At 35.6% G+C, this 19,695-nt stretch overlaps 1 protein-coding gene across 2 annotated transcripts in view; it reads left to right on the top strand.

Annotated features, from left to right (window-relative positions):
* Positions 1-19,695, top strand: part of SPAG16 (sperm associated antigen 16) — a 1,165,801-nt gene that overhangs the window by 38,169 nt on the left and 1,107,937 nt on the right. For both annotated transcript variants that reach the window (XM_051849131.3, XM_051849135.3), the window contains exons 6-7: positions 12,655-12,762; positions 17,393-17,510. In XM_051849131.3, the coding sequence (XP_051705091.3) occupies positions 12,655-12,762; positions 17,393-17,510 (226 nt within the window). The remainder of the gene's footprint in view (positions 1-12,654; positions 12,763-17,392; positions 17,511-19,695) is intronic.

Raw genomic sequence — 19,695 nt, 5'->3', positions numbered from 1 at the left:
ATACTCAAATTCATGGAAAGTGTGAATGGTGACTGGAGTGGTGGAGAAGAAAATGGAAAATCATTAATCAGCATGAAATTTCAGTCAAGCAAGATGATTAAATTCTATAGCTCTGTTGTATATTATTGTACCTATAGTCTACATTAGTGCCTTTTACATTTAAGCATTTGTTAATATGGTAGAGCTCACGTATTCTTACCCTGCACACAGAAAAACAAATGAACAGTACCAAAGAATTAACTACATGGTCTTATGAGAGTTTTAACACCAACTTTGTCATTCTTATTTCAATGCAACTTCCGGTTATTCTCTACTTCATATTAAGATATATAATTTTTTTTCATTTTTTAATGATTTACATACATCAAAATGCACAAGTCTTAGCTCTATAATTTGGTGAAATAAACTTTAAACTTCTGTATCCATATCACTATGAAAGATTTCTATCCAGATATTTCCCTTGTGTGCCATTATCAGTCACTGTTATGACTTTAAAAGTTCTTGAAATATTTTTAATTAGCACATAAAAATTCTGCAAATTTTTGACATATACATATTTGCATATATACAAATAATACCCAATTATACATAATCTATCTCCTCAAACACTTGCCATTTCTTTGTAGTGAAATCTTTCAAAATCATTTCTTGTAGTTTTTATTTTTTAGAGAAATATATAGTACTTCATCATTATCCATAGTCATTTTTCTGTGCAATAGTACACCAGAACTTCTTTCTTCTAAGTATTACTTAGTATCCATTAATAAGTCTTTGTCCCTCCCTTCTCCATACTTTTCCCAGCATCTGGTAGCCACAACTATACTCTAAACTTCTATGAGATAAACTTTTTTAGATTCTACTTGTGAGTGAAATCACGCAGTATTTTGTTTCTCTGGCTTTGGCATGTTTTGCTTAACTAATGACCTACAGTTTCGTTTTTGTTGCAAATGATAACACTTCATTTTTTTATGGTTGAATAGTATTCTGTTGTGTATATGGACCATTTTTTTTCCTTATCCATTCATGAGCTGATGGACATTATGATTTTTTCCATTTCTTAGTTACTATGAATAATGCTGCAATAAACCCAGGAGTTAAGATATTTCTTTGATGGGTTGATTTCATTTCCCTTGGAAATGTACCCAGTAGTGGAATTGCTGGATCATTGAGTAGTTTCATTCTTAGCTTATTGAGGAACCTCCATACTGTTTCCACAATGGCCATATTAATTTATATCATCACCAATAGTGTACACATTTCCCCCACATCCTTGCCAGCACTTAATATATTTTGTCTTTTTGATGATAGTCAGTACAAGTGTAGTGAGGTGATATTTTATTATGAGTTCTTTATGTATCATTATTAAATGTATGTTACATATATCACATTAAAATATTTTCTCCAATTCTATGGGTTATCCCTGCACTCTGTTGATTTCTTTGCAGTATAGAAGCACTTCCGTTGAATGAATTTCCATTTGTCTATATTTGCTTTTGTTTTCTGTGTTTTGTGGTCTGATAAAAAAAATTCGTGCCCTTTCCAGGGTCATGTAGTGTTTCTCCTATGCTTTCTACTAGTTTCAATTTCAGTTGTTACATTTAGGTATTTGATCTACTTTGAGTTGAATTTTGTACATGGGGAGAGAGGGAGATCTAGTTTCGTTTTTGTGCATGTGTAAAACCAGTTTTCCCAGCACTACCTATTGAAAAGACTCTTATTCTCCTGGTGCATGTTCTTAATATCTGTATCGGTGTTCATTTGGCTGCATATACGAGGGTTTATTTCTGGGCTTTCTATTCTGTTCCATTTGTCTGAATGTCTGTTTTCATACCAACTCCATGCTATTATAATTTCTATAGCTTTGTAACATATTTTAAAATCAGGTAGTGTAATGCCTTATGTTTTATTCTTTTTGATCAAGGTTGCTTCCACACATATTTTAGTAGTGCTTTTCCTAGTTCTGTGAGAATATGTCATTGGGATTTTGATAGAGAGCGCATTGAATATGTAAATCATTTTGGGTATTACAGACATTTAACAATATTGATTCGTCCAATTCATGTGTATGGAATGTCTTTTCATTTTTTAGTGTGTCCTCTTCAGTTTATTCCTTCAGTAATTTATAATTTTTGTTGTGGAAAGCTTATAATTTTTGGTTAAATTTATGCTTAGGTATTTTATTTTTGGTAACTATTAGAAATTAGATTCCATTCTTGATTTCTTGGTCAGCTGATTCACTATTGGCATATCACAAGGCTATTACTTCTTGAATGTGGACTTCTATTTCTGAAACTTTGCTAAAATTGTTTATTCTAATAGTTTGTTTTCAACTTTTATTTAATAAATATACATTTTCAAAGTACAACTTTTGGATTATAGGAGTTTTTCCTCCCATAACCTCCTTCCCACCTGCAACCATCCCATCTCCTACTCCCTCTCCCATCCCATTCTTAATCAAGGTTTATTTTCAATTATCTTTATATACAGAAGATCAACTTAGTATATACTAAGTAAAGGTTTCAACAGACTACACCCACAAAGAAACACAAGGTATAAAGTACTGTTTGAGTACTAGTTCTACCATTAATTCACATAGTACAACACATTAAGGACAGAGATCCTACATGGGGAGTAAGTGCACAGTGACTCCTGTTGTTGATTTAACAATTGATATATTCTTATTTATGATGTCAGTAATCGCCCGAAGCTCTTGTCATGAGCTGCCAAGGCAATGGGAGCCTCTTGAGTTCGCCAACTCTGACCTTATTTAGACAAGGCCATAGTCAAAGTGGAAGTTCTCTCCTCCTTTCAGAGAAAGGTACCTCCTCCTTTGATGGCCCATTCTTTCCGCTGGTATCTCACTCACAGAGATCTTTCATTTAGGTCATTTTTTTTTTTTGCCATAGTATCTTGGCTTTCTACTTTCACTGCTGAATTCTACCAGACATTTAAAGAAGAACTAATGCCAATTCTTCTCAAACTATTCAGAACAATTGAAAGAGAGGGAATCCTCTCAAATTCTATGAAACCAGCATCACCTTAATTCTTAAATCTGAAAAAGATGCAGAAGAAAAAGAGAATTACAGACCAATTTTCCTGATGAACATAGACGCAAAAATCCTCAATAAAATTCTGGCCAATAGAATGCAACAACACATCAGAAAGATCATCCACCCAGACCAAGTGGGATTTATTGCTGGTACGCAGGGATGGTTCAACGTTCGCAAATAAATCAATGTGATACACCACATTAATAGACTGCAGAAGAAAAACCATAAGATTATCTCAATAGATGCAGAGAAAGCATTTGATAAAATAGAACACCCTTTCATGATGAAAATGCTAAGCAAATTGGGTATAGGACCATTCTTCAATATAATCAAAGCAATTTATGAAAAACCCATGACCAGCATCCTATTGAATGGGCAAAAGTTAGAAGCATTTCCACTGAGATCTGGTACCAGACAGGGGTGCCCATTCTCACCATTGCTATTCAATTAGCCAAGAAAAAGAAATTAAAGGGATACAAATTGGGAAGGAAGAAGTCAAATTATCCCTCTTCACAGATGATATGATTCTTCCTTTAGGGTAACCAAAGAACTCTACTAAGAGACTATTGGAACTCATAGAAGGGTTTGGCAAAATAGCAAGATATAAAATCAATGCCCAGAAATCAACAGCCTTTGTATACACAGACAATGCCATGGCTGAGAAAGAATTTCTAAGATCAATCCCATTCACAATAGCTACAAAAACAATCAAATACCTTGGAATAAACTTAACTAAGGATGTCAAAGATCTCTACAATGAGAATTACAAAATCTTAAAGAAATAGAAGAGGATACCAAAAAATGGAAAAATCTTCCATGCTCATGGATTGGATGAATCAATATCATCAAAATGTCCATTCTCCCAAAAGCAATTTATAGATTCAATGCGATACCAATCAAAATACAAAAGACATTCTTCTCAGATCTGGAAAAAATGATGCTGAAATTCATATGGAGGCACAGGAGACCTCGAATAGCTAAAGCAATCTTGTACAACAAAAAGCCAGAGGCATCACAATACCAGATTTCAAGACATACTACAGGGCAGTTGTAATCAAAACAGCATGGTACTGGTACAGAAACAGATGGATAGACCAATGGAACAGAATAGAAACACCAGAAATCAATCCAAACATCTACAGCCAACTTATATTCGATCAAGGATCTAACACCAATTCCTGGAGCAAGGACAGTGTATTCAACAAATGGTCTGGGAAAACTGGATTTCCACGTGCAGAATCATGAAGCACGACTCCTACCTTACACCTTATACAAAAAATTCCACTCGGCCTGGATTAAAGATCTAAATCTATGACCTGACACCATGAAATTATTAGAGAACATCGGAAAAACCCTGCAAGATATAGGCACAGGCAAAGACTTCTTGGAAATGACCCCAGAGGCATGGGTAGTCAAAGCCAGAATAAACAATTGGGATTACATCAAATTGAGAATTTCTGTACTGCAAAAGAAACAGGAAAGTGAAGAGGCAACGGACAGAATGGGAAAAGATATTTGCAAATTACGCAACTGATAGATGTTTAATAACCAGAATCTACAAAGAGATCAAGAAACTCCACCACAACAAAACAAACAACCCACTTAAGAGATGGGCCAAGGACCTCAATAGACATTTTTCAAAAGAGGAAATCCAAATGGCCAACAGGCACATGAAAAAATGTTCAAGGTCACTAGCAATCAGGGAAATGCAAATCAAAACCACAATGAGGTTTCACCTCACCCTGGTTAGAAAGGCTCACATACAGAAATCAACTAGCAAAGATGCTGGCGAGGATGTGGGAAAAAGGGACACTAACCCACTGTTGGTGGGAATGCAAACTGGTAAAGCCACTATGGAAGACAGTTTGGAGATTCCTTAGGAACCTGAATATAACCCTACCACATGACCCAGCCATCCCACTCCTTGGAATTTACCCAAAGGAAATGAAATTGGCAAACACAAAAGCTGTCTGCACCTCAATGTTTATCGCAGCTCAATTCGCAATAGCTAAGACATGGAATCAACCTAAATGCCCATCAACAGAAGAATGGATAAAGAAATTATGGGATATGTACTCTATAGAATACTATACAGCAGTAAAAAAAAAATGAAATCTGGTCATTTGTAACAAAATGGTGGAATCTGGAACACATCATGCTGAGTGAATTAAGCCAGTCCCAAATGGACAAATATCATGTGTTCTCCCTGATCAGTGACAAATAACCAACCACAAAAAAGGAAACCTGTTGAAGTGAAATGGACACTATGAGAAACAATGGCTTTTTCAGCCCTTTTCTTGAATGTCGAGGAACAACTTACTATTTTATTCCTTTTAGTATCTTTTTGTTCTACTTACACCATTGGTTGAACTCTTTAATTAACACACAATTACTCTTAGGTGTTTAAATTTAACTGAAAAGTAATCCCTGTTAAATATAAGAGTGGGAAATATGAGGTAGGAGATGTACAGTTTGGCACATACTCTAATAGTTTTTTAGTAATTTCATTTGGTTTTTCTATTTACAAGATTGTGTGATTTGAAACCAGTGACAATTTGACCTCCTGCTTTCCAATTTTAATGCCCTTTATTTCTTTCTCTTGCCTTATTTCTTTGGCTAGGATGTACAATACCATGTAAAGTGATTTAGTGTTACTCTTCTACTTTTGTTCTTTTTCAAGGTAGTTTGGTTAACCTAGATGGTCTGTATCCACATAGGTTTCATATCACTTTGACTTATCTCCAATGGAAAGAGGTGGGAAAGATTAGGAGTGATATTGAATTGAATATATGAATTAATTTGGAAGGAATATATGTGTGTGTGTGCTTATGTGTGTGTGGGTAGGTGTGTGTATTTTGGGGGGAGAAGGATTAATGTCTCCACAAGTTTCAGTCTTTATTTAATACAATATATGTGTACCTATGAAAGAGCTTGAAATGTGTACCTTTTGCATTTAATTAATTAATATCTATACTTTTATTGCTGTGTTGTGAACTTTATACAGTAAGGCTGTGTTTGTGTTCTGTATATCCTCAGAGCATCTTGCTGGGCCTGGTACCTAGTATGAGTTTAAGTGAGTGTATTCTATTACATTTAGTTCTGTAGTTAAGCTTTTAATAATTTCTAAAATAGTCAAGTTTTTATGATTTTTGTTAACCTTCATGACATTCTTTTGGAGTGGTATCATTTTATTTCCATGCTGGAAATTTAAATAAATTGGTATTATGCTAAATTTACCTCATTTAGAATAGTATCTTCCTTTCTAGGCTTTTACATTATGGAAAGACAATGTAGACCCAAAAGGGTTCATTGAAAGCCGTGAATATTTGGCAGAAAACAATACCAGCTGCAATTACTAACTTGAAGGTGGAAAAACTCCCATTTTAAAAATAATGAACTATTTTGTTTTACTTCCTGCCAGAAAAATAGACATAAAATAGCTAAAGTTAAATTGCAATTAATATTGAAGAAAACTTAGGTACTTTACTAATGAGCTCTGATTTCACTTACAAAATTCACTTCTACAAAAGTGCCCAGCTTTTGTGAAGAACCATTTAATTTAATGACTTTCAAAAACAAACACTGTGAAAATAAAGATAGTAATGAGGTCTATAAAACTTCATGCTTTAGTATTTAGGTAATTGCTTGTTAAATTAAGAAGATAGTTTTTCTTTTTCTGGACATGGGTATATTCCTTTCTTTTTTGGTTAAGAATGCAATGAAAGGTTTCCTCAATATGCTTGAAATCCATTTGGCAATTCAACAATTATCCCAATGTTTTTTTTTTTGTGTGGTATGGATGAGTTCATTTATAATGAATTAAAGATGAAAATTAATAATTATATAACTGCTATTATCAGAAATTACCTTGAGTGAAGTTTGCATATGAGAAAAATATATGGCAAAGGTTGTCTACTTTTATTGGTAAAAATAAACAAGAAAATGTTTCATTTTGCCAAAATCATAAGAAAATTTTGGTTCCAAAATAATTAAAGCTACCCAGTTACTAAAATTATCTCACCTAGGTCCTTCACTTAAATGCGTTTTTTTTTTTTTTTTTTTTGATTGGCAGAGTGGACTGTGAGAGAGAGAGAGACAGAGAGAAAGGTCTTCCTTTGCCGTTGGTTCACCCTCCAATGGCCACCGCGGCTGGCGCGCTGCGGCCGGCGCACCGCGCTGATCTGATGGCAGGAGCCAGGTACTTATCCTGGCCTCCCATGGGGTGCAGGGCCCAAGCACCTGGGCCATCCTCCACTGCACTCCCTGGGCACAGCAGAGAGCTGGCCTGGAAGAGGGGCAACCGGGACAGAATCCGGAGCCCCGACCGGGACTAGAACCCGGTGTGCCGGCGCCACAAGGTGGAGGATTAGCCTAGTGAGCTGCGGCGCCGGCCATTAAATGTGTTTTTAAAGTAGGTATTCTATTAAGTTACATTCATACCATGTTGAAAAGTTTTATAATATTATGAAAATATTTATGTATTTATAGTACATACATGAATGTAGACTTGGATGTTTAGTTTCTGAAATGGGGAGGTTATAACCATTGCAGCATCTCAACAATACAAACATGTGTGTATTCTGTTTTGTAGGGCAGATTTAAATGCAATATCTCACCGAGTAATTCTTACTTCATTGTACTTGAAACATAATCTCTATGTTTGCTTTTTGTGTTAATAAAATAAAATATTTTTAAACACAAAGATGCTCTATGAATGTGATAAGGGAATACTATATAGTTTAAAATATTAATTGCTTGTATCAATTTTTTAAACTTTATTCTTTGATAAAACTTTCATTTTCCTTTTATTAAGCAGTTGGGCAGCAGGAAGGTTGTAACAGGAGAAGCATCACCATGAAATGAATTTCAATTGTCTTACTGCATAGATTTCATTTGTGCAAACAGAATGCAAGTCCTTGAAAACCAATTTAATGGTCAGAAAAACTTTAAGGTCTAATACTTCAATCAATTCCTATGCTTTCTTTCCTGGGATGTGCACAAATAGGTTTCTAAATGTATAGTAGAAGAATGAGTTCCTGCAATGCTACACATTTGTGGTTCTTGTTAAGAAATTGCAGCATTATTTTTTTCAGTTTTTTTGTTTTTAACCTTTTGTAGGTTTATATTTCACATAAGGAAGTTCATTTGTATAATTCATCAAGTTGTTGAAAGTAAGGAACTTTTAGTAGATTAAAAATGAATGTTCATAAAAATTTAGATTTATTTTAAAAGGATGCACAGTATTACTAATAATCATGAATCCTGGTATTGTTGGTCCATCAGAGGATATTTATGTGCTTAGTGGCATACCCCTGTTTTAGGAAGAAAAGTCTAGTTTCTGGAAGAATTCACTGCATCTTCTGTAGTGTGCTAAATATTAGTAGTAATGTGATGATAATGATGATGATGACTATTACAGTAGCATTTATTGAGTACTCAATGTGCAGGGCAATATATAAGCCACTTTGCTAAAATATTTAATTGAAGACATTTTGAAATCTATTAAATGCCAATTTTGCAGGTTCTAAATCTGGTATCCACAGAGATTATATAGCTTCTCAAGGTCACATTGCTATGAAAAATTTTCTGTATTGAGTATGATCTTATGATTTTAGAATTACTCTAATAAAGCATCTGGACCTGTTAGCTTATTATTTATGGGGGTGAATACTGGATTTTTATCTACTGTTCTAAAGCAATGTTATTTTTGAGTTAAACTTCATTCAACTTGGCGCAATTTAGAGCTAAGTCTTTTGATAACGCTTTCAGGATATTCTGTAGACCTCATAGTATATTGGCTTAAAATCAGAATTCTAAGGTCTCTTTCATGATTCTTACTGAAAGTGTTTTTACAGATTTATTGTTCCTTATTGAGAATGACTTTTCTTTTCTATAGACAGCCTTTCTCCATACTTCTAATAGAAAAGAGGATTGTTCCCTAGGTAAGTTAGAATTCAGCTGATGTTCTTGTATTTTCATAACAGAATATCTCAGTCTCATTTTCCATTCAGTGTGCTAAACTTTCCTCCTCTTTGCTGTTTTCTAGGCTCATGGAGATGGCAGAGAGTTTCTCTCTTTTTGCGGTCCATCTTCGCTCTTAAGCAGGCCTTGTGTGCTGGAGGCTTGGGGTTTAAAGCTTCTTCAGGATTCATGCCTCTTTTTGCCTTCTCGCTGTGACAGCCAAGCTCTGCCTTGTATCTGCAGTTGGTCTTGGTGGAAGTTTCATGCATCTAGTCTAGGAGTGGGATTCCTGTACTTGATAAGATGAAATACTAGGCCCAAGACTGGAACTTGGCTATCTCTCAAGGAGAGAGAGTTTTTACTTTTGCCTCACCTGTAAAGTGTCTTATCCTGTGTCTTGTGTGTCTCACTTTCTTCTGGGGCCTAGGAGATAGGCAGTGGTGTGTGCCCTCCCCGCCCATCATCCTCTTGTCCTACGCTACATATTGTCTCCATCAGGGAGCTTTCTGGTCCACTGATCTGCTTCCCGTTTTCCTCCTGAACACATAGTGGAGGTCTGAGGGAAAAAGCTTGTTAGTTCAGATTGGCTTTTTTTCTGCTACACTGGGCTGTTTCAAACTGCCATGCCTACCCTCACTTGACTTTACTCAGTACTTCTTGAGTTTATCTGATTTATAACATTCTTTTTGCTCTCCTTGGCCACAGTTTGTATATGTGTTTTATGTTATTTGTTTGCCTTGTCATTTCAACTTTCTGATGAATTCCAGGAAGATGATTCTGTAGTTCCTCTGGTTTTTGTAAGGGCAAGATAGTCTTTATAGATTTCTATATCCTAATTAGAAGAAGGAATTCCTATTTATATTTCAAACCCAATAATTTGTATTTTAATTAGCAATATAGATAACTGGCTAAAACTATAGGGATGGGGGCTGGCACTGTGGCGTAGTAGGCTAAGCATCCACCTGCAACACTAGCATCCAGTGCTGGGGGTACAGTTAGTGTCCTGATTAAGAGGAAGCTCCTCGCTCCTGGCTTCTGATTGGCTCAGGTCTGGCCATTGCAGCCATTTGGGGAGTGAACCAGTGGATGGAAGACCTTTCTTTGTCTCTCCCTCTTTGTCTGTAACTCTACCTCTCAAATAAATAAATAAATAAATAAATATTATATTAAAAAAAAACCATAGGGATGAAGTATTTTGGAGTAGGTGAAACTGTGCAAATAACAAGAGAATTCAGAATCATGGCAAAAAGAGTTGTCACAAATATAATAGACTGTTCCTGATAAATCTTAAATGATCTTAACAGTAAAGATTATGTATCTATCTTACCCACATTGTAAAAATCAGAAGATGTACATATATTTTTATTCTGAATATAGACTTTAGTGTTACTAAGATGCAGACCATCCCTAACTCTCATACTGTTTTTATTGAGTATATGAAACTATTGTAGTAATATTTAAAAATAAACTATGCATGCCAGTATATAATTTTAACCCTTTGCATGTGTATGTGCTTGTGATTGTGTGTGTGGGAGGGGGTGATTTCTCTTTTACTAAATGAAGGGAAAACAAGGTTTAAGACATAAATCATAAACTTGAAAAGTGATCATTTTCTCAGCTAAGCAAGCCTTTACTAACCTTTTAGTAATATATCCCATTTCCTATAAGATTCTCAAAGACATAAACTTGAGTTAACATGAGTTTTTAATTCTGACTTTATAACCACAAAAATAACACCAACAGGTACTGTTTTCTTGATAGTGGCTTCTGCCTATTAATGGCTGCAATGACTTTCATATAAATTAACAGTCTCAACGTTCTCATGTCATGGTCATGAGCATTTCCTCTGTGCACACAGTTACACATCATTCTCTACTTCCTAAGGAAAAATATTATATGACTACTTTAAAAACCTTCATTTTTATTTTGCTATCCAACTGTTTTCAATATAACATGTCTTTCAAAATTATATTTTTGGTAAATAATAAGCAATGAAATCAAAAGCTGGTGATGCCCATGCTTTCATTGGTTGTATAATTAAAACCCTGTTACAAATCTCTCAACTATTGCATAAACAATATCTCTGAAGTACATTAGGGTACATTTTTAATGCTGTTGTTTGATATTAACACTTTTTCCATATATATATTATATATTGAATATATATTATGTATATTATATATATATTCCATATATATGTGTGTATATACATATATATATATATATATATGTTTGGACAGGCAGAGTTAGACATGAGAGAGAGAGACAGAGAGAAAGGTCTTCCTTTTTCTGTTGGTTCACATCCCAAATGGCTGCTACAGCCGGCACACTGTGCCAATCCGAAGCCAGGAGCCAGGTGCTTCCTCCTGGTCTCCCATGCAGGTGCAGGGCCCAAGCACTTGGGCCATCCTCCACTGCCCTCCAGGGCCACAGCAGAGAGCTGGCCTGGAAGAGGAGCAACCGGACAGAATCCAGCACCCCAACCGGGACTAGAACTAGAGGATTAGCCAAGTGAGCTGTGGTGCCAGCCTTTCCATATATATTTAACACCCAACGACGACAGCCCAATTTACCAAAGGAAGCCATGCTTTTATTCCCCTGTTATTACACTTAATTTCTAAAATAATATTGAGAATGATGTTGGATGACGATTCATGTTTTAGTTTTTTAAATCTATTATTCTATTGCTTTGGCAAAGACGTCTCTTCTGTAAAAATCAGAAATGATGGCAATTTTCCTTCAAATACTGGCGTGCATTTATTATATATGAATCTGAATTCTGAAATATCGTGAACCAGAAGTAGATTTCTTCCTTTATGATTCTAATGTTATGACACTCCTCTAATTCAGTCCATTTTTCAGAATGTGAAAGTATCAGTATAATAGTTATTCAAGATGGTTACAGAATTACTCATTCGTTATAAATTATATTTTACATTATTATTTTGAAACTAAGTTACATTATAGAGATGGATGATGTATGCCTATTACTTTTTCTCTTAAAATTTGGGCTTAGAAAAAATGTTCATGTTTGCAGAAGATATATCCATTTGTAGACTTGTTCTTATTATAACATTGATATTGAAGAACTTATTAAGTTAGAAATTATTTCTAACAATCTGATACACTGGTGATAAATATTTATCACGTGCATTATCAGAATAAAATCTGTCTCCTGCAATGTATATAATTTCTTTTATCAATTATAAGAAACAAATAATCATTTCATTTTAACTTTGTATTCTAGTAAGTTTAAATTCTATAGTTTTTCCTTTATTTGTGGTTATTTTGTTATTCTGTTTTATATGTATTTCAATTTTACACACTCAACAAATTATCCTTGGAGTAGATGGATTATACCTTGAAAATACTCTGGCAGCATCCCTTTAATTTTAATTTACTTAAATGAAATGTCAATGAGTCACATTTTGAAACCACAAGTTTTGCTCCTTCGTTCCTTAACCCCATATACATTATGACCTCCAGTCATAATTTATGTTAGATGTGATCCTTCAGTGAGGATTTTATTGGAAAGTTTGTTTTTCAGCTCTTTTTTAAATTGCCCAATACTGGATGTAAACTGAAGGCTAATTTTTCAGACAGGAATTAGTAGGGATTTTTAAAGTTGTCATTATTTTTTCAGCAAGGCTAGAGAAGATCTGCTGAAAACTCAGAAGGAACGTGACTTTCATCGCATACATCACAAGCGAATAGTCCAGGAAAAAAACAAATTAATTAATGACCTTAAAGGGTAAGTTGCTCTTATTTATTGGCATATTTATCAAAGTGTTTTCAATTAGTGTTTAATAATTTGGCCGTAGCAGAAGGTTTGAGAAAAGTTAATAGATTCAACATTTACTGAGTATCTCCTGGGTGCCAGATACTCTGTTATGTGTTTGAAATACAAAGATGAATAATTTTAGGACCTTACTATTCCAGTGAGTTATAGGAGCAAAACAGAATTTTACTGAACTATACTGTGTTATTAAAAAAACAGAATACTTTTGATGAAAAATTCACTAATAGCGTTAGATTGGACATTGCAAATGAACCAATCAATGTACGTGAAGACAGGAAAATAGAATATAATAAAACTGAAACATAAAAAGGAAAGCTGAAAAGAAATAATCAGAGTGTCACAGAATAAAGGCTAATAAAATAAACAGAACCTAAGGGCCAGTATCAAGTGGCCTGTTGTATTTGTATTTTGATTCCCAAATGAAGAGGCTAGGAGTGGCCTTCCTTATTCTGCTAGTATACTCCAACTGCCAAAAATATCAATTCAGTTAATTCATTCAGGAGCACTGAGATTGACCACTGGCTGTATATACAGACCAAGTAAGCGGTATGCCAAGTTTAAGCCAGAATTCTCCTTGTTTCCTGGCCCTTGTAGACTCCTGTTCAAGCACAGGGGTCATAATGTTGCTTTGGGTTTCTAGATTTCACTGACAACTCCTTAAAATATCCCTGTTGTCAAATACTAGCTGATAGAATAAAAAAGGGAGAGAACGATCCAACATGGAAAGCGAGATACACAGCAGACCCATAGAATGGCAGGTGTCCTAAACAGCACTCTGGTCTCAGAATCAGCCCTTAAGGCACACAGATCTGGCTGAAAAGCCCATGAGAGTATTATAGGCATGGAAAGCCAAAACACTCTGGCAAAAACAAAAACAAAAACAAAAAACAAAAACAAAAACAAAACACCTAAATGAAAGATCTCTGCGAGTGAGATCCCAGTGGAAAGAACAGGTCATCAAAGAAGGAGGTACCGTTCTCTGAAGGGAGGAGAGAACTTCCACTTTGACCATGGCCTTGTCTAAAAATTATCAGAGTCAATGAACTCAGAGGGCTTCCATAGCCTTGGCAGCTCATGACAAGAGCCTAGGGTGATTACTGATGCCATAAACAAGAGTGTCAATTTGTTAAGTCAACAACAGGAGTCACTGTGCACTTACTCCTCATGTAGGATCTCTGTCCTTAATGTGCTGTACATTGAGATTTAATGCTATAACTAGTACTCAAACAGTATTTTTCACTTTATGTTTCTGTGTGGGAGCAAACTGTTGAAATCTTTACTTAATGTATGCTAAACTGATCTTCTGTATATAAAGATAATCGAAAATGAATCTTGATGTGAATGGAAGGGGGGAGGGAGAGGGAAAGGGGAGGGTTGCGGGTGGGAGGGAGGTTATGGGGAGGGGGAAAGCCATTGTAATCCATAAGCTGTACTTTGGAAATTATATTCGTTAGAAAAAGAATAAAGAATATTAAACTGACTGATAAATTTTTAAATGATTCTGGAAATTTGTTAGGCTAAAAAAGTGTTTGGAGGTGAAAAAAAAATCCCTGTTGTCACTCAGGTATATGGTTGCAGGTAATTTTACTGAAGTAGTGAGGCAATCATAATAGTTTATATTTCCAGTGACGTTAAATCCTTCCTCTGCTGTGGGCTAGAGAAGCTCAAGCATTTCATTTTGCTGAGTGCTGGCTGTCACTTTTTTTTCAGGTTTTTTAAGAGCGATCCCTGCAGTGAATTTACTTCATCTGCTGGAGTTTTTGCTAGGTTGTTATATTCATTGCCTCAAGAAAGTGGCTTAAGGCCAATAAATACTTCTTTGCCAGGTCTTACAGTGCAGACATCTCTATCAGGTAGTGCAGAGTTCAGTTTCTGGTGGTACTCTTCTGGTTGGCTAGTGCATGCTTACTAATTGTTGCAGCAGTTGAGATGTGTAACTTCTCTTCTGTATCATACCCTCAGCTTGGCATGCAGGAGGGGAGTGAGGGAACTTCCTGGGTTGGGGGAGCTTCTGGTACTTTGGGGAAGACGCCTTTACTAAAGCTTGTACCACAGATGAAATGTTAGGAAAAGGGGCATGCCCATGAAACTGACAGCCTCAAGGGTGTCCTGAGAACCAGAGGAAAAGGGGGTATTTGCCACTAATAAAATGACCAATTCATCAGAAAGACATCAGGAAGAGTTCTGCTTTAGACTCTTCAAGTGCATTTGCAATGTTCACTGACGTAGATCATATACTGGGCCATAAGTTAAGTCTTTATATATTCCAAGGAATAATGTCATATAAAAATGTTTTCTACACAAGCAAATGAATTTAGAAACCAGTAACAAAGGAGTTTCTTAAATAATTGATAATTAATCACCTTATTTCAAATAACCTATGAGTTAAAGAAGGAAGTTAGGAAATACTTGTATTTTGAGCTGACTGGTTAAAAATGCAGCATATCAAAATGGGTGGGATGCAACAAAAGTAGCTTAAAGTGAACTGATAGCCTTGAATGCCTATATTAGAAAATAAGTTTTTTTTTTTAAAGATTTATTGATTTATTTGAAAGGTAGAGTTAGAGAGGCAGAGGCAGAGGCAGAGGGGGTGGGGGAAAGAGGTTTTCCGTCTGCTGGTTCACTCCCCAAATGGCCGCAATGGCCAGAGCTGTGCCAATCTGAAGCCAGGAGCCAGGAGCTTCTTCCAGGTCTCCCACATGGGTACAGGGGCCCAAGGACTTGGGCCGTCTTCTACTGCTTTCCCAGGCTATAGCAAAGAGCTGGACTGGGAGTGGAGCAGTTGGGACTCGAAACAGAGACCATAAGGGATGCGTCATTGCAGGCGGCAGCTTTACCCACTATGCCACAGTGCCTTCCCTAGAAGAGAAGTTTTAAAACAAATTATGTTTTGCCGGCGCTGTGGTGCAGCGGATTTACGCCCTGACCTGAAGCGCCAGCATCCGATATGGGCGCTGGTTCGAGACCCCAAATGTTGGTAAGGAGGTAGTTATCAGGACTATCATATATTGATGTGGCAGTATGACAACCTGTCAACTTAATGCCTAAGTATTTATCTAAAAGAAATTATATATAGTATATAAAAGCTTACATGACTTGTATAAAAATGTTCATAGCAGCATTATCTATGATAGCCAAAAAGTGGAAACAAATGATACTTTTATTTTACTTTATTTTTTAAAGATTCGTTTATTTATTTGAAAAGCAGAGCTAGAGAGAGAGCGAGCGAGCGAGTGAGCGAGCCTCAATCTACTGGTTCACTTCTCAAGTGGCTACAATGCCCAGGGCTGGCCAAGTCTGAAGCCAGGAGTGAGGAGCTTCTTCCAGGTCTCCCATGTGGGTGCAGGGGTGGAAGAACTTTGCGCCAACCTCCGCTGCTGTCCCAGGCACACCAACAGGGAGATGGATCGGAAGCAGAACATCCGTAACTTGAACTAGTGCCCACATGGGATGCCAGCACCTCAGGTGGCGCTTTACCTGCTATGCCACTGCACCAGCTCCAGAACAACTGATTTTCATCAGCAAGAATACCTGATAAATACATTGCAGGGTGTGTGTGTGTGTGTGTGTGTGTGTGTGTAGTCATGCACTGCCTAATGAAGTTTCAGTCAACAACAGACTGCACGTATGATAGTATTCCCCTGAGATCATGTTGCTTAGTGATGTAGCCATCTTAGTTTGTGTAAGGACGCTCTATAATGTTCTCACAATGATGAAATCACCTATTGGTACTTTCTCAGATTGTATCTCTGTTGTTAAATGAAATATGACTGTAAAGGGACTGACTACTCACAGAAAAAAATGAAGTGCCAACATACAAGAACCATTATGCTGAGCTAAAGGCCCAGCTTCCAAAGAGAGCCTATTCTGATGCCAAGTATATGAAACTCTGGAATCTTTTAGTCTATTAGAAATATTCTTTATTTTGTAACAATATGGACTTTATGGATGTTTAATTCTTTGAACTGTAACAGTGTAAGACCTGTATATTTTACCCCATGTAAATTATACTTCAATCGAAAAACAAAAAAAATTTTGAAGGCATTTTCACATAAAATAATTTTAAAGACATAACATAATGGTATAATATTGTTATATTGAATTATTTCTTCTGAGATATTAATATTTTATTTTTAATATTTTAAGTATAATTTTATTCAAATTTGCTTTCAAAGCTATCTTAGTGTATTTGACGTGAATGATTAATTTTTCAATTGTTTGTAGTTCTTGCCTTTCTGAAAATTGTTACTGAGTTGATTGAAGGAACTGATTTTTTTTTGAATCTCAGAAAAGAGCAGTGATTATCTAGATAGATATTTGAAAACAGTAAAAGGTACTAGTAAGAAATGGAGATCTATTAAGGATGGATGTGATCTTTGCCTTATACTTCTGCTCCCTTTCCAGGTTGCAGTGAAGTTGCATACTAAATAATAATTTCTTTGTTTTTTGCTTCTAGTGGGTTGAACTTTCTACAGTTATTCATGGTTATTTCAAAGTGAAAAAAAAGTTTATATGGTACATGGAAGTCATTGATTCAACTCAATGATCCTTTCAGATACAATTGGCCTTTTGTTTTTCATAGGTTGAAGTTGCATTATGCCTCTTATGAACCAACGATACGAGTGTTACATGAGAAGCACCACATTTTACTGAAGGAGAAAATGCTGACCTCCTTGGAAAGAGACAGAGCAGTTGGACAGGTAAAGAGACAACCATGGATACTTCAACATGATTTTTAAATCATTTTTCTAACACAAACAAATATTAGTTTTGTTGCTGAGATAGCATTTTAAGATATTTTCATGTTCAAAACATTTGGAAAAATTTAGGAAAAGATTTTATTTATTTTAAAAGCTATAAATATGACTATTAAGTATTTTTTAAAAACATAAATGTATAGGACATTACTAAAGTGTAGTTAGAATAAAAAAATTGTGGTCAAACTTGTATTGAATTGCTAGGCTTTACAACTACAAACACTGGCCTTTGACAATTTCTTAAACACTTAATGCTCAGATTTCTCATATATGAAAAGTAGCCACAAAGGCCTACATTTGTGAAACATATGAGATAATGAATTAAAACACCCTGCAACCTTCCCCCAAATGAATGTTTTTACATATATTACTGGCTCAATTTTTTTACTTCTGTAATGGACGACACTGTTTTCCATTCTTGTGGTAGCAGAGGCCTAAACACTAGGGCAATAGTGAAGAAATTTGGCATAGAATTCAAGAAAGAGAAGGAAGGGGCCAGCTCTGTAGCACAGTGTAAAGCTACCACCTGCAATGCTGGCATCCCATATAGGCTGTGGTTCTGGTTCCAGCTGTTCCACTTCTAATCCAGCTCCTTGCTAATGCAGCTGGGAAAGCAGTGCAGGGTGGCCCAAGTTCTTCTGCTCCTGCACCCACACGGGAGACCTGGATGAAGCTCTTAGCTTCTGGCTTTGGCCTGGTCCAGCCCTGGTTGTGGTGGGCATTTTAAGGTGGGAGAGGGTGATGTGAACCAGGGGATGGAAGCTCTCTCTCTCTACCCCTCTCCCTCTGTCTCTCTGTAACTCTGATTTTCAAATAAATACATCTTAAAGAGAAAAAGTAGGTAAAATGTTTTTATGCCCCTCAAAATACATGATAGTATTTGATATATAGAGCTGTAACTATGCTTAACATTTATTGTTTCCTGAGTTTTTAATTTTTGGTTATCCTTTCAGAAGCTACAAAGTTTGTATGACAACAATACTCTTCCTTGAATAATTTTACTAAAACCTACTTTAATCAAGTTTATTTTGTCTTTTGAGTGGCATTCTTAGCTACTAAAATGGAAGCTATCACTTTTCTTCTTACCTCTTGTTCTTGAATTTTATTTTTTGTCCTTGAATTGTATTTTAAGTGATATTTAATACAATTGGTTTAATAATAGTTTAAAATTTTATGGCATTATGTATAAAACCTTAAGAATTTCATTTTTCTAATTTACTCTTTTTCATTTAACCTGTTTCCTCAGCCTCCTAATAAGAGGCATGATTGTGGTTGGGAGCCAGATTCAGGTCTGCTCCTATTTCTTATTCGCTGTAAGTCCATCTTATACTTGTGCTGCTAAGCTACTTTCTTTAGTCCACCAGGTCTCCTGATATTATTTATTATACTTCTTCAAAAGGGAAACCTTTATTGACCTGGCATTACAAAAGGGAATCCTTTAATAACCCTGACAATATGTACTTTGGAATCTGTAGCATGTCACTTAGGCTGATGTTACTAAGAAAAACCTTAGGCCACTTACAATCTTTGGATTGCTCAGTGAGGTTGCTCCTTACTTGTTTAGTGGAAAGAGAAATGGATTAGAGGTGGAGGATGTGAATCCCCATTGTGCTAGAAACTAGCCATGTATTAAACAAGGCTAAGTTGCTTGTGATTGAGATGTATCTCAAATGAAAATGTTTAAAAAGTTAAAATCATCTCCCTAGGAGTCAGGGTTGAATTTTATACATTACTGTTCAGATGTACAAAGAAAGGAGGCTAAAGAAATGTTAGGTAGTATTCTGGTCGGATCCTGAAACATGAAAAGGTTATTATAGAAAAAATAATGAAAATCAAAGAAAATATGGACTTGAACTTTAGTTTGTATTAATGTGTCAATATTGATCTATTACTGTAAAAAGTATTCCATCACAGTATGAAGTCAACAGAAGAAGCAGTGTGGGGTATTCAGGTGTAGGACACACATAAAGAAGTCTTAGAATTACACTAACAACTATTCTGTGAATATTAAGATACTCTAAATAAGAACTTTATTAAATTTTTAAAAAGATTTATTTTATTGACATGAAAGGCAGAATTAGAGAGGGAAAGAGATATATCTTCCATCCATCACTCCTCAAATGGCTGC

This window comes from Oryctolagus cuniculus, chromosome 3, assembly GCF_051225735.1.
Source record: "Oryctolagus cuniculus isolate XC-2025 breed Fujian yellow rabbit chromosome 3, ASM5122573v1, whole genome shotgun sequence".
NCBI lineage: Eukaryota > Metazoa > Chordata > Mammalia > Lagomorpha > Leporidae > Oryctolagus > Oryctolagus cuniculus.
Note: the sequence above shows the minus strand (reverse complement) of the source record. Positions and strands in the feature narration are given on the sequence as shown.